General features: G+C 42.2%; 1 protein-coding gene across 1 annotated transcript in view; it reads right to left on the bottom strand.

The window, feature by feature from the left end:
- TDRD12 (tudor domain containing 12) overlaps positions 1-13,678 on the bottom strand; it is a 126,222-nt gene extending 112,544 nt beyond the window's left edge. The window contains exons 1-5 of the mRNA XM_026652829.1: positions 13,647-13,678; positions 10,776-10,829; positions 6,391-6,543; positions 5,218-5,354; positions 711-830 (exon numbers count right to left, since the gene is read on the bottom strand). Of these exons, the coding sequence (XP_026508614.1) occupies positions 711-830; positions 5,218-5,354; positions 6,391-6,543; positions 10,776-10,805 (440 nt within the window). The 5' untranslated portion in view covers positions 10,806-10,829; positions 13,647-13,678. The remainder of the gene's footprint in view (positions 1-710; positions 831-5,217; positions 5,355-6,390; positions 6,544-10,775; positions 10,830-13,646) is intronic.
- Positions 13,679-13,899: the final 221 nt, after the last annotated feature.

Below are 13,899 nucleotides of genomic sequence, written 5' to 3'. Positions count from 1 at the left end.
ATAATGTTTAACAGGTATGACAAAAGTTTCCTACAGAGTCCACAATTTAATGCAACATGAATCCTTGTTAAAATATTTAAGGGTCCAAAAAAATAAAAAAGCACACCATTTAACAGCTCCTTATTTAAGTCGTGAATGCCTTATCACCTCCCACTTCCTATACAGATGGCCCATTATAACGATTATAACACCTGATACACATATAATGTAACTTAAGTTACATATATTCCCTCTTCCAAACCAAACAGAATACTACCAAAAAATAAATAAATAAATAAACCACTTGGGTCAGCCTTGTGTTAGTACTTTATACTGAGTTGGTTTCCTGCTGTTGATCATTTGCTAAGCAGGGACCTTAACCTGTGCTACTTCAGCCATTCAGAGCTTTGGGCACATGATCACACCCAATTCCACCAGGAACTGAAGTGTTTTTACTACTCAACTACAAGTTCTCTCACAAAGGAATCCTATCCAGTCCTTTGCAACCGAAAAAAATAGCAGCCATTGCATGAGTGGTACAGATATATAGCAATGCCAAAATCCAATAGCAATCCCAAAGAACCTACTAAGGAGGAAAAAAAACTATCAAAAGGTGGATTATAAAAATTAATTTCTTCTTTTTTTCACAATTAAGCTGTGCATTTAACTAGAAAATGTATTATTACTAATTTTGCTTATAGTACACTATATTTCTCTCAAGCCATACTTACACTATTTCTGAAGCGTCGTCACAGAAATCTATACGCAACGTGACTGGCTTTGTGCAGTACAGTCTAAACTTTTTCGCTCTATATGGGAGTTGCATAAATGCTTCCACTGCAACCCGAATGCTTAACAGTGAAAAAAAGTTTTAAACATAATTAGATGTAGCAACCTGATACGAATCTCTATTCACTACATTCTAGGGCACACCAGCGCTCCCATGTCCCACCCCACTGCAGTTGGCAACACAGTGTTAAGAAACCAATTGGCAGTTGAAAAAGCAGGAAAGCTTGTTTTCTTCTTCCAGTCTAAGAATAATAACTGTGTGTGAGAGGATAAGATCTTAATTCTAAAATCTTGAAGGGACATAGGGACCAAAAATAATCAGTTCAGTTTACAAACCTACAAATAATACTTCCTTTGATTAATAAATAAATTAAATTTAATTGCAAAATATGTTTTGGTAAGTATTTTTCCTTCTGTATCAAGCACATTTATGGTAGTTTTATTCATTAAAAAAAAGTAAATGTTTTTGTGCATTTTAATTGAATTTCCTTCCAAATAGAGCTTGACACACATCACAAATAAAAAAATTATCTAGTAAATAGGAAATGCACCATTCACCATTTTCTAACAATATGAAATAAAAATTAAGAATCTGAATACATGTAAGTTAAGCTATATAATTGCTCAAATAAATGTTTATACATGTAGCGTAACCATCTAGTTAGGAAAAAGGAGCACCAAATTTAGTATAAAGGCTATTATTTAGATGCAAATCAATATGTTTTAATGGTTACCAAGCAATGAGACTCAGTTTTTCTTTAGGAAATAACTAAAAAGTCCAAATGCAAAACATGGTTTAGATCAGGGGTGGGCAAACTTTTTGACCCGAGGGCCACATTGGGGTTGCAAACTGGATGGAGGGCCGGGTAGGGAAGGCTGTGCCTCTCCAAACAGCCTTGCCCCCGGCCCCATCCACCCCCTCCCACTTCCCGCCCCCTGACTGCCCCCCTCAGAACCCCCGACCCATCCAACCCCCCCTCCGCTCCTTGTCCCCTAACTGCCCCCTCCCGAGACCCCCCGCCCCTAACTGCCGCCTGGGACCCTACCCCTATCCAACCCCCCTGCTCCCAGTCCCCTGACTGCCCCAACCCCAACCACATCCACACCCCTGCCCTCTGACAGGCCCCCTGGGACCCCATGCCTATCCAACCCCCCTCTGTTCCCCATCCCCTGACCACCCTCCCCCCTCCCCCAGAACTACCGCCCCATTCAACCGGCCCCTGCTCCCTGTTCCCTGACTGCCCCCCGGGGCCTCCTGCCCCTTATACAACCCCCCAGCCCTGGCCCACTTACCACTTAAGTCTGGCTGCCGTGCCAGAGCCAGACACGCTGCCGCTCTGCTCAGCGGGAGCGCGCTGCTCCGCCGCCCAGAGCACTGCTCGTGCGGCGGTGTGGCTCTGCGGGAAAGGGGGGGCCAGCAGGGGAGGGGCCGGGGGCTAGCCTCCCCAGCCAGAAGCTCAGGGGCCGGGCAGGACGGTCCTGTGGGCCGCCATAGTTTGCACATCTCCCGTTTAGATTGATGATTTAAATCAATCTTTCCTGCTTTTTAAAATTTAACTCATGATTAAAATCAGTGATTTCAGTTGCTTTGATTTAAGTCTACCCAACATGCTCCTATAGCAGGGGTGGGCAAACTTTTTGGCCTGAGGGCAAAAAGGGTATGGAAATTGTATGGCGGGCCATGAATGCTCACGAAATTGGGGCTGGGGTGCAGGAGGGGGGTGAGGGCTCCGGCTGAGGGTTAGGGCTCTGGGGTGGGGCCAGAAAATAGGAGTTCAGGGTGCGGGGAGGGGGGGCTCCAGGCTGGGGTAGGGGGTTGAGGGTCGGGGGGGTGAGGGGTCCAGCTGGGGATGAGGGGTTTGGGGTGCAGGAGGGTGCTCTGGGCTGGGACCGAGGGGTTCGAGGGCGGGGGGGGGGAGATCAGGGCTGGGGCGCAGGGATGGGACTCAGGGGTGCAAGCTCTGGGCGGCACTTATCTCAAGCAGCTCCCGGAAGCAGTGGCATGTCCCCGCTCTGGCTCCTACGTGAAGGCGTGTCCAGGCAGCTCTGCACGCTGCCCCACCCGCAGGTGCCACCCCCTGCAGCTCCTGGAAACAGCATGTCCCCCCTCCGGCTCCTACGCAGAGGGACAGCCAGGCAACTGCACAATGCCCTGTCTGCAGGCAGGTTCCCGGACAATGAGAGTTGAGGGGGTGGCGCTTGGGGCGGGGGCAGGGTTCGGAGCCCCCTGGCTGCCTCTACGCGTAGGTCCTGGAGAGGGGACGTGCCACTGCTTCCAGGAGCCGTGCGGAGCCATGGCACGTGCAGAGCGGGGCAAGCCCCAGACTCCACTCCCCAGTGAGAGCTCGAGGGCCAGATTAAAATGTCTGACGGGCCAGATGCGGCCCATGGGCCATAGTGTGCCCACCCGTCCTAGAGGAATGAACAAGTCATTGAACTGAACTAGCTGAACAAACTGAAATTAAGAAAATATTCTCTCTGCACCTGCATAAGTATCTGCTGTCAAAAGCTGGTTTAACACTTAGCAAACCCCATTTCCAGGAGCTTAGTCAGTGACTTCTACCATTTCAGTTGACTTTCCTTAAAACTTGGCAGTAAATATGTAGTGCTTAATATTATTTTTATTATTTAAATTATTGTAATAGGTTATGGTAAGTTTACACCTTCATATAGGTTGTCAATTTCAAATTTAGTTTTAAATAAGTTTTTTTTAAATAAACCTGTTTTCTAATTTAAATTTTAAAAATCTTTTTTTTTTTAAAAAAACATTGATTTTATGCATCCTTTCTAGGAGACACATTGCCATTGGCTAACTGGGCAATCTTGTTTTATTTTTCTCTCCAATAGAAAGTTGAATATGTGGAAGCCAGTTACTGTTAGCTCCACCAGCCATAAGCACAGAACAGATTTAAGAAAACTAGCTGTACCCTAGTTCCACCTCCACCCAACCAATCCAAAGACATTGAACAGCCCTCCCCCTCACCAAAAAAACTCACAGTTTTAATACTTCCTCCAGTTTCTGAGGCCAAAGGGAGCATGCTGCAGAGATGTTGCTCGCTTCCTTGGTATTTGGAGGCTTTTTGGCCCAGTTTGATCCCTTCTGCACCAAAGAAGGTTCTTTTTGTGAATACTGGTGCATTTTTTAGGCTATGTCTACACGCCACATCACTGGCAGCGCATAGGATATGCGTTGCCACACACTGCAATGAAAAGCAAGCTGCATCCACACTGCAGTGTCTAGCCTGTGTACATCAGTGAAAGGCTCTGATGGGAGAAAGCAGTAGAAAAGGCTCTGGCAACTCCCTTGCATTTCACTGCAATGAGGAAAGGCTCTAGCCTGAGGGCATGGGAGGGGCTGGGAGCTGCTGGTGGAGCCTTTCCTGACTGCCCAAGTCTTTCACTGCATGAGGAAAGGCTCTGTCCAGGTGAAAGGGGCAGTGGGGAAAGGCTCCAGCCTGCTGCCAGTCTTTCCCAGTGGCAGGGAAAGGCTCTGGTAGCTCCCTGTGGAAGGAAAAGACTTTCAGTGGGACGCTACCCTGCTAAAAATAGTAATGTAGATGGGGGAGGCACTGTTTGAGTGTGTAGAGAGCCCTGTAGGGTACATATCCTAAGGGTTAAAACATGTCTTTACTCATCTCAGCAGTGCCTCACCATCTACACTGCTATTTATACCTATGCTCCAGGGTCATGCAGAGTATGTACTCAACACAGTGCCGTAAGGAGTGTACAGTGTAGACATACCCCTAGAGCAGCAGTTCTCAAACTTTAGCAACCCGAGGACCCCCATTTTGATTTACATTTTTTCATGGACCCCCAAACTCCCCCGCTCAGGCCCAGGCCCCGCCCCACTCCACCCCTTCCCCCAAGGCCCCACCTCTTTCCGCCCCCAAGCACGTCCCGTCCCCACTCCTACTCCTCCTCCTCCCTCCAAACTGTTCCGCAGTGTGCAGGAGGCACTGGGAGGGAGGGGGAGGAGTTGATCCGCAGGGCCGGCAGCCCCAGACATGATTCCGCCCCCTCCCCAGAGCGTGCCCCATCCCCACCCCTACCCCTCCCTCCCAGAGCCTCTTGCACGCCGCTAAACAGCTGTTCCTCGGCATGCAGGAGGCGCTGGGAGGGAGGAGGAGAAATCGATCAGTGGGGTCGGCGGACCCCTTGGAGTACCCTCACAGACCCCAGTTTGACAAACGCTGCCCTACAGGTATCTAGCCTCTGTAGTGACAAATGTAGCACTTGATACTGCAAATAATGTCAGGTTGTGCTTAATACTGAGAATGATCCCATTATATGCCTAGTAGTGTTTGCAGGACCTGACCCACAGTCTTCACAATTTAAACTACCATGGCTCTCTAGTTTTAGTCAATATAAATCAAGATTAACAATATTCAAGTGCATTAATTTGAAAAAAAAGCCTTCAGCAATAACTTCATAAATCACAATAATACATACTCTTTTGTTTTAACAGGAGTATACTTGGCGTAATCCACAAGGAAACACTCTGCCAGGTAATGATCAGCACAGAACAGGATTGACTTAACAACTGCTCTACACCAGCATTTCAGTTCCTGACAAAAAACCACACAAACCTGGGGAAATAAAAGATACTTGTATTTCTGTACATGGACCTAGATTTGTACAAGTTATATATTCACTTCTTGAATACAGAAATAGCTACAGCACAAAGTCATTTATAAAGAGAGAAGAAAATACAGTTTTATTTCTAGTGATGTCCTCAAAAAAGTATTTTGCAGCTTATGTGATTATATATTATTTCTACAAATGTATAAAATATGTACAGTAAAAGCTGTATTATCTGGCACTTTGCCAACCGGAAAGCTCTAAAACCTAGCATTTCAGGAGGGGATGCTCTGGCTCTGGGAGGAAGTTTGGGTGCGAGAGGGAGCTCGGGGCAGGGAGTTGGGATGTGGGAGGGGGCTCGTGGTGCCGGATCTGGGCAGTGCTCACCTTGGGCAGCTCCCCGCAAGCGGCAACATGTCCCTGCTGCTCCTAAACGGAGGAACAGCAACGGGGGCTCCGAGCGCTGCTCCCGCCCCGAGCACTGGCTCTGCAGCTCCCATTGGCTGCAGTCACCAGCCAATGGGAGCTGCGGGGCAGCGCCTGCAGGCCGAGGCAGTGCGCAGAGCCGCCTGGCCGCGCTTCCGCCTAGGAGCATCATGGACATGTCACTGCTTGCGAGGAGCCTCCCGAGGTGAGCGCTACCCAGATCCGGTACTCTGAAACCGCTCCCATGCCCCAACTCCCTCCCTCTTAGTTAACCGGAATTTTTGACTTACTGGCACCCCCTATTCTGCCAACATGCCAGATAAAGCTTTTACTGTATATGTGCTCATCCTCTAACTTAAATTACACAACAAAATATTAAAAAGGACTGCCCAAACATCCAAAATACCTCTAAACCCACACCACACACTTTTCTCAAAAGCCCAAAAAAAGGATACTGTAGTTACATTTTAATGTACTGCAATGGAAATACTTTCAAGATAAGAAATACTTATAAGGTATGATTCTAACAAATATATAAACCTCTAACAATCCAATAAAATACCAGTATTTTCTACTTCCCTCACAATCTTTATGTAGCAAAATGACTGAAAATGTTACCTGCCCTTCTTCTAATGTTAATGGCTTTACTTCCTCCACATCTCTGTTATAGAACTGATTCATTTCAGCATCCAGTTTTTTATATTCCATTTCACTGTCTACAAAAGTCCTGCATCCTTTTACAATGACCCAAAAGCACCCTGGGTCTTCAATCTAATCAAAAGATGAAGCATAATTAAAACCACAAAAAAAGATGACAAGAACAATGAGCAATATCAGGTGCTGAGATTTAAAAAAAAAAAAAACCACCAACCTAAAAGCCACATATTTCCAAGAACATCTTAGCAACATACATACACAAACTTTCAATGACAAAATGGTCACTAATGTTCAAATCACATAACTGGCACTGTAACATGAAAAAAGTTTTTAAAAAGTCAGAGCTTCTAGTGGCTTAAAAAAGTAAGAAATCTTCTGACATTTACACTTTGTCATTAAAAGGTGAATGGAAGGGCTTCTGTAAAAAAATAATTAGGATAATCTATTTAACATTTCAAACAACAGCATTTACACATTTAAAGCATTTGTTATACTCTTAGCATAACAAAGTCCAGTTCACCAGCTGTGTTGCCAGGACCAATTTTGCCTGTCTTTAAAAAGGCTCATTCTAGGGCCTCCAATCCAGAAGCATATTGAAGATACCTGGTCTTTCATCCACACTCTGGTCTTGGGGATCTGGAGCACAGCTTCTTTGAAACATGTTTTCACCTCTCCACAGTGCTTTGGGCCCAAGCACCGACGTTCAGGTTTTTCCAAATTCCACCTCCAAGGCAAGTTGGCTTCCCCAATTTTTTTAACCCATAATTTTCCACAGTTTTGGATGAACTCAATAGCTTAAGAAATGCTGGCAACTTCCAAAGCTGTAATACACTCAACTTCATGTTTCCTTAACATAGTTAACCCAAGATCTGTTAACAGACTTTTAATTAAAATAATCCATTCCTTCTCTGTGGCATATGTTTACCAAAAATAATTTCTCTGAAGGAAGCCAAGACGATTGAATATGGAGAGTTCAATCATCTAAACCTAAGAAATATTTTTTCCTCTGCCTACTGCTTTCACATCCAACGTCTTCAAAATAAGACACTTTGAGCAGTGAGTAAAAAAAAAAAATCCCAGGAAGATTATTGGACTGTTTAAACTGTACACAGATACACAAAAATTGGGGGTCAAGAAAGGTTACTGACACACCATATTTTGTAAAACATTCTTGTCAAATCCCATGGGATCATAAGTATGTCTATTTTATAGTGGTTGGAAAATATGGGGATACAGAACCAAAGGATTCACTCAGCATGTTTCCTCATAAAATTACCTTTATCTGACCATTATGTGGCATCTCTTATGGAGTGAGCAGTTTACAGGAATGCTTTATAAGCTTCCTCAAAAGATTTAGGCGTTGTGATGGTTAATCAGCTGAATGTGAACTCCCAGTGCAACACTATGGCCAAGAAGACTAATGTGATCCCAGCATGCATAAACAGAGGAAATCTCAAGCAGGAGTAGAGATGTTATTTTACCTCTATATTTAGTACTCATGCCACCGCGGCTGGAATACTGGTACTGGAGTACTGGTGCCCACAATTCAAGATGGATGTTGAAAAATTAGAGCGAGTTCAGAGAAGAGTCACAAGAATGATTACAAGATTAGAAAATCTGCTTTATAGTGACAGATTGAGCTCCTTGAGTCCGTTTACCTTAATGAAGACAAAGTGAAGGGGTGACTGATTACAATCTATAAATTGCTACATGGGGAACAAATATTTAATAATTGGCTCTTTACTCTAGGAAAGAAAGATGTAACACAATCTAATGACCGGAAGTTGAAGCTAGACAAACTCAGACAGGAAATACGGTGTAAATTTTTAACAGTGACAGTAATTAACCTTTGGAACAAATTATCAAAGGTCACAGTGGATTCTCCATCACTGACAATTTTAAAATCAAGACGAGATGTTATTCTAAAAGATATTGGCTAGGAATTACTTTTAGAATGTTCTATGGCCTGGGAAATCAGAATTTAAGCCTGTTTTCTGCATTTATAAAACATAAGCTTTCTTTCTGCATGATCATGCAGAGACAATTCTAATAAAGACACAGGGCCAGATGATAAATATGAGTCAAGTCCCTTTTACGCTGTTTCTTGCCTCCCTCATGAGCATGAAGATTTATCCTGCTCCTGCAGCTAGAAAAGCAAGCTTAACTGTTCTGCCCTTCTATGCAGGACTGAAGCATGGTAGAATAACTGGAACATCTTTTTCTGTGCTTGCTTCTCTTTTCTTTATCTATCTTTCCACTGGGAGCAAAGATAGGCAGAAGTGTTGCCTATGCTCTGCCTGTTTCCAGAGAAGGCTAATTAAGTTAAAAGGTTCAATTAAATAAGGGATCAAAGGTCCCAGCCCAGCAGTAAGTTCTCATTTACCACCAAGAAGTGTACAAGCTAGATAAAAGAAACCAACTGAAATTTGTTGGACATCAAGCAGAGAAATACTTGGTAAACACCAGGGATGGTCTGGCTGAGAAAGTAGGATGGGAACAGGGTTTGCTGACTGCACTGCAGGAGGAAGTTAACACCATGTACGTGGGGAGGGATGAGGAAAGGACTACTAACAGTGAAGAAAAAGGACAGTTGTGTCTAGTGAGGGAGCACAGGATGGATTTTTAACAGCGTATTTACAATAAAAGGAAACGTTAGTTTTAGTTCACTATTGTACATTTAATATATTTAGAAACTGTACATCATATTGATGCTGGGCATAAGAAAATCCTATATTGTCAGTTTAATTATTTTTAAATGACATAAGTTAATCACCACTAGAATATTACTGAGTTCTGTTAAAAACTGTCTAGGTAGTGACCAAAGATTTGGAGCTGGAGACTAAAATTTTGGGTTTAGAAGCAACTATCTCCCAACACAAAAAAATTAGCCTTGAGTCCTGGGAGTAAGGACACATTTCATGGTTTCACAACAGACAACATTCTCCTCCAACAATCTCCTACATACAGGGTATACCTAGAACACATCACACCTGCCCTTCCTTGAATCAAACCACAATTTGTATTAGTTCCCTCCTCGGCTCAAGAATAATTTCTAGAGAATCCTAATTACTACATTTTGGGGATGGAACAAAAAGAGCAGGCAATTGGAACTGAGCTCTTCAAGTGGAAATGTTCAGTTTTGTCAGAACCACAAAATTTCTGTCCACTTTTTCCTTCTATCCTTTGTTTTCTTTCTGTATTCATAGTTAGATTTTTCTGGTATTCAGAAGTTCCCACCTAAAGCAGCCTTACTAAATTATATTAACCTAGGTGGAGAATCACTGAGGTAAAGTGGGCTGGTAAATCTTTGTAAAATTTTTGAAAGTGCCCTAAACCATGCATAAAGACAAACAATCAGTTTATAATATTATGGGCCTCCCTTACACAGGGAGCAGGAAATGTCATGAGTGCCTATTCTTAGAGTTTCCACCACGAGGGGCTGGCTTTTCCCACCCTGAGGCACAGGCAGTGGATTCAATCATTAACGCATACAGATCTTCTGAAATCTCCATAGATCACAGGTAACCTGTGGAATTCCAGCGCCTCCGTAATAATTCCCACTTCCCACCATCTTCATAGTAGCCATGCTCCCACAGAAGCATGCTCCTATCAGTCCCAAACTTGTTATTATACCCTGTTTTGTAGAAAAGGGTCCCACCATAACAGAGGACAGTGAGTGATAATACCTACTTGGCCAGCATTATCTTAACTGTTGCTTCCTCACTTATTTCCAAGGAATGATGCTGTCTCCCCAGCAGGCCTTCCATGTGGACAGGGCAAAGAGAACATAATACTACAGAGCCATAGCTTCCTGCTTTCTACCCACCACTCCCCCCAGGATCTGCTGAAACTTAAACGTCTCTTTTTAGAAGCAGTGGAAGGACAATGCAGATTTGCGCACACACCCAAAAATCACATTTCTTTGTTTTTCACTCTTTGTAATAACACCCAAAATTACTATAGCTAAAATGTATTTCTCTATTTTTACATTTTGTTTATTTTGTATATATGTGTATGGTCAGTATCACATGTTGCTTCTATGGGGCTTCATGCAGTAAAATGGGAGAAAAAGTTAATATTAAATTATCCCTGCAAATAAAAAAACTGGCATAGAAAATTCAGGAGCAGATAAATATCTGAAATTACTTTTAACTTTTTTAAAATTTGCTAGATTTCAATTTGACCGTATCCCCATAAGGTCTGGCCAAAAAAAAAAAAAAAAAAAAAGAAATGAATGAACAATTTTATTCTGGATATTTTTTCCTGTCCCTAAAGTTTCTTGTATTCTAATATATGCACAAGTTCTTTACAATACTGAGATTTATTTTAAAACAAAATCAATATACCTTCAATATCAAGACTTCAATCATTTTCATCTATTGAAGTCCTCTTCTGCAATGCTGAAATGAGACGTAAAAGATAACTAAGTGTTTAGCTATCAATTTTATAGAAATCTTATAAATGTTGAAGCTAAAATTGCAGTGATACTAACCATATCTAAAGAGCCTACAGATTTAAAAAAGACTCACTTAATTGGCTGTATTTTTAAAGATATCTATCTAGCTATTATATTTGCAAATACAGCCTTCACTAAGTAAACCATTTTTTTCTTAATGAGACTTAATTTGAAGCCTAATTGCGATTAACTACCCAACACATAACCACATTCATATAAAATATCTGTTTAGTGCAGTTGGAATATCTGGAATACATAACTTATTTTGACCACGTATCTTACACTTCTATATCAAAACTCAAGAGGAAAACTCTGCCTAAACTCAGGGCAGTTGCATATTAGTTAACTGGTCATGGGACTAGCCAAGAAGCCACCTGGGGTGAAATCCTGTCCTCACTGAAGTAAATGGCACATTCCCATTTGACCTTAACAGGATCCAGGAGTGAAATCCTGACTGCATTCCTATTGCCTGCATTATGCAGGAAGTCAGACTAGATTGTCATAATGATCCCTTTTGGCCTTGAAAGTCTCTCTGCAAACTTGGACAAGTCATTTATATTCTGATTTTCAGAAGTGCAGAGCAGAGCACACTGCTCCCACTCACTTAATGGGAGCTGTAGATGCTCAGTACCTCTGGGGGGGGAAATCACACCATCACCCTTTTTTCAAGTTATCACTTTTTACAGATAGGTGTTTCCTCCACTTTGTAAATCATTTTGAGATCAGTGGGTGAAAAAATAGATTACATGTGGTGAACAACAAGATAATTAAGCTGTAACTGTTTGTATTCAGTTTTAATTTATACTTTAAAGTCCTATTAGGGGTTTAAATTATGCAGAGGAATGAAATAAACACATTTTTCCATCCTGTATTTTTCACCCCTACCTCACCCCAAAACTTGTATTTTTTCAGTGAACAGTTGCTCATGCTAGATATTCAAACAAAAATGTGTACTGTATCTGCACTAGTAAAGTTAGCAAATTACTAGCGCTGAATTTTCCAAAAATCTTACAAGGAATTTAAGTATTATAGTAGAGTTAGTATTTGTGTTTATGAAGATATATTTGTTACTCACTTTTTCTCTTAATGAACGGATCTCTGAAATAACAAGAGTTCAGTTAATAGCCTTTCCTAGGGTACGTCTATACTTACCTCCAGGTCCAGCGGTAAGCAATCAATCTTCTGGGATCGATTTATCGTGTCTTGTCTAGACGCGATAAATCGATCCCGGAAGTGATCGCCGTCGACGCTGGTACTCCTGCTCCGCGAGAGGAGTACGCGGAGTCGACGGGGGAGCCTGCCTGCCGCGTCTGGACCCGCGGTAACTTCGAACTAAGGTACTTCGACTTCAGCTACGTTATTCACGTAGCTGAAGTTGCGTATCTTAGTTCGAAGTGGGGGGTTAGTGTGGACCAGGCCCTAGAAATAGAAATTTGGGGCAAAATGGTCAAGTGGTCAGAGCTCAGTTACATGATCCAGTGACTGACACACTGAACTACAGTTCTCACTCCAGTCTTACAAAGGAAAAAAAAAAGCTGCCTTAGTGAAGATTCATAGATATAAAAGAATGAAAAAAGGATACAAACAAACAAAGATCCTCTCCTCCACATCTCTGATAAAAATAAAACAATGAACAGGGAAAGATGAGTTTTATCTTTGAAGGTACAGTGAAAATTTACAAAGTGCATTAACTCCAGCTACAGAGACACATAATGTTTAAAGATATACCATCAACTTAAAAATCACAAGTGTCTGAAAATTGCTTAAGTAACACCTAAGTATACTATAAATTAAAATATTACAGTAAAACACTATTTTTTCTAGTTTTTGTTCATCTGACAGCCTTTGTCTAGTAACTTTTGTTATTTTTTATATGTAATCTGTCATTTCTCTCTTTTGTTTCAGTGTTCCTTTCATACAGCAATCAGGGAGAGAAAAAAATTAAAAATAAGAAAATGTGATTATAAAACCAAAAAATGTGGCAGGGGAATATGTAAGGGCTGATGTGATATCGGAAACAACTTTCAACTCTTTAAATAAATATCAAGCTGACAAAATCCTATAAATGTTTTAAAGGGAGCCCAATCATGGGGAAGCAGAGGAGGATGGAGGGCTGAAAGTTGACATTTCAGAGTGAAAATGAGGCCAAAAGAAAAAAAGCTGATAAAGAAAAAAAAAGCTGAATTTAATAAAGGGCCTGAATCAGAAATCTAGACAGAAAGGGCATATTTCAACAATTACAAAGTGATGCCATCTCTATGGCTATCTCATCACAAGAAATGTGACAACTCTCTTTCAGCCTAATGCTCCCATCATACACACTCTAGTTTGGGGGATCATATGTTAGAGAGGAAATGACTTCCTATCATCTCTCAACTTAGCGATAAATGTGCAAGAGCACTAAAAAAAAAAAGAAAAAAAAAACACCACACACACACACATATACACCCCTCCATATCAGAAATAAAACACAGAAGGAATATGTGGGGCTTCCTACCCCCTTCATCAATGTTATGGCTAAAATATGTGTGACTGATGAGGGGACCCACCCCCCTTCTTGATATTGGGGATAAAATGTTTGGGAGCATGAGGGTTTGTCTAAATCCCACATTCACATCAATATATGAAAAATATACATGAGGGAGGGGGGGATGGTGCAACTTCCCCATGAACCACACACACACAGACACACAATACTGGGAAAGACATACACCCGGCACGCCCCTACCCGCCATTCACACATCCCTAGCTTGAGACTCACGTGTATAAGAAAAACACACAACTCTCCTCCCCCTTCTGTCAGGGTTAACGCAGATCCCTGGAGAAAGGAGAAGAAAATAAAGGGGGCTCTAGTGTTAACAACCCACTGGGGATAGAAAAAAATTACTTTAAGAAAATTAAGAAAACTATTCCCCCCGCCCTTCATAATCTCCCGGCTTTATTTCTCTGTTGCTCTTTTGAGTTTTCTCAGAGGGAAGCCGCATCCTTTCCCCCACCTCCAGCTCTCACCCACT

This window comes from Terrapene carolina, unplaced genomic scaffold (genome assembly GCF_002925995.2).
Source record: "Terrapene carolina triunguis isolate 2854851 unplaced genomic scaffold, T_m_triunguis-2.0 Scaffold130, whole genome shotgun sequence".
NCBI lineage: Eukaryota > Metazoa > Chordata > Testudines > Emydidae > Terrapene > Terrapene triunguis.
The sequence above is the reverse complement of the archived record's forward strand: the minus strand, read 5'-3'. Positions and strand labels throughout refer to the sequence as shown.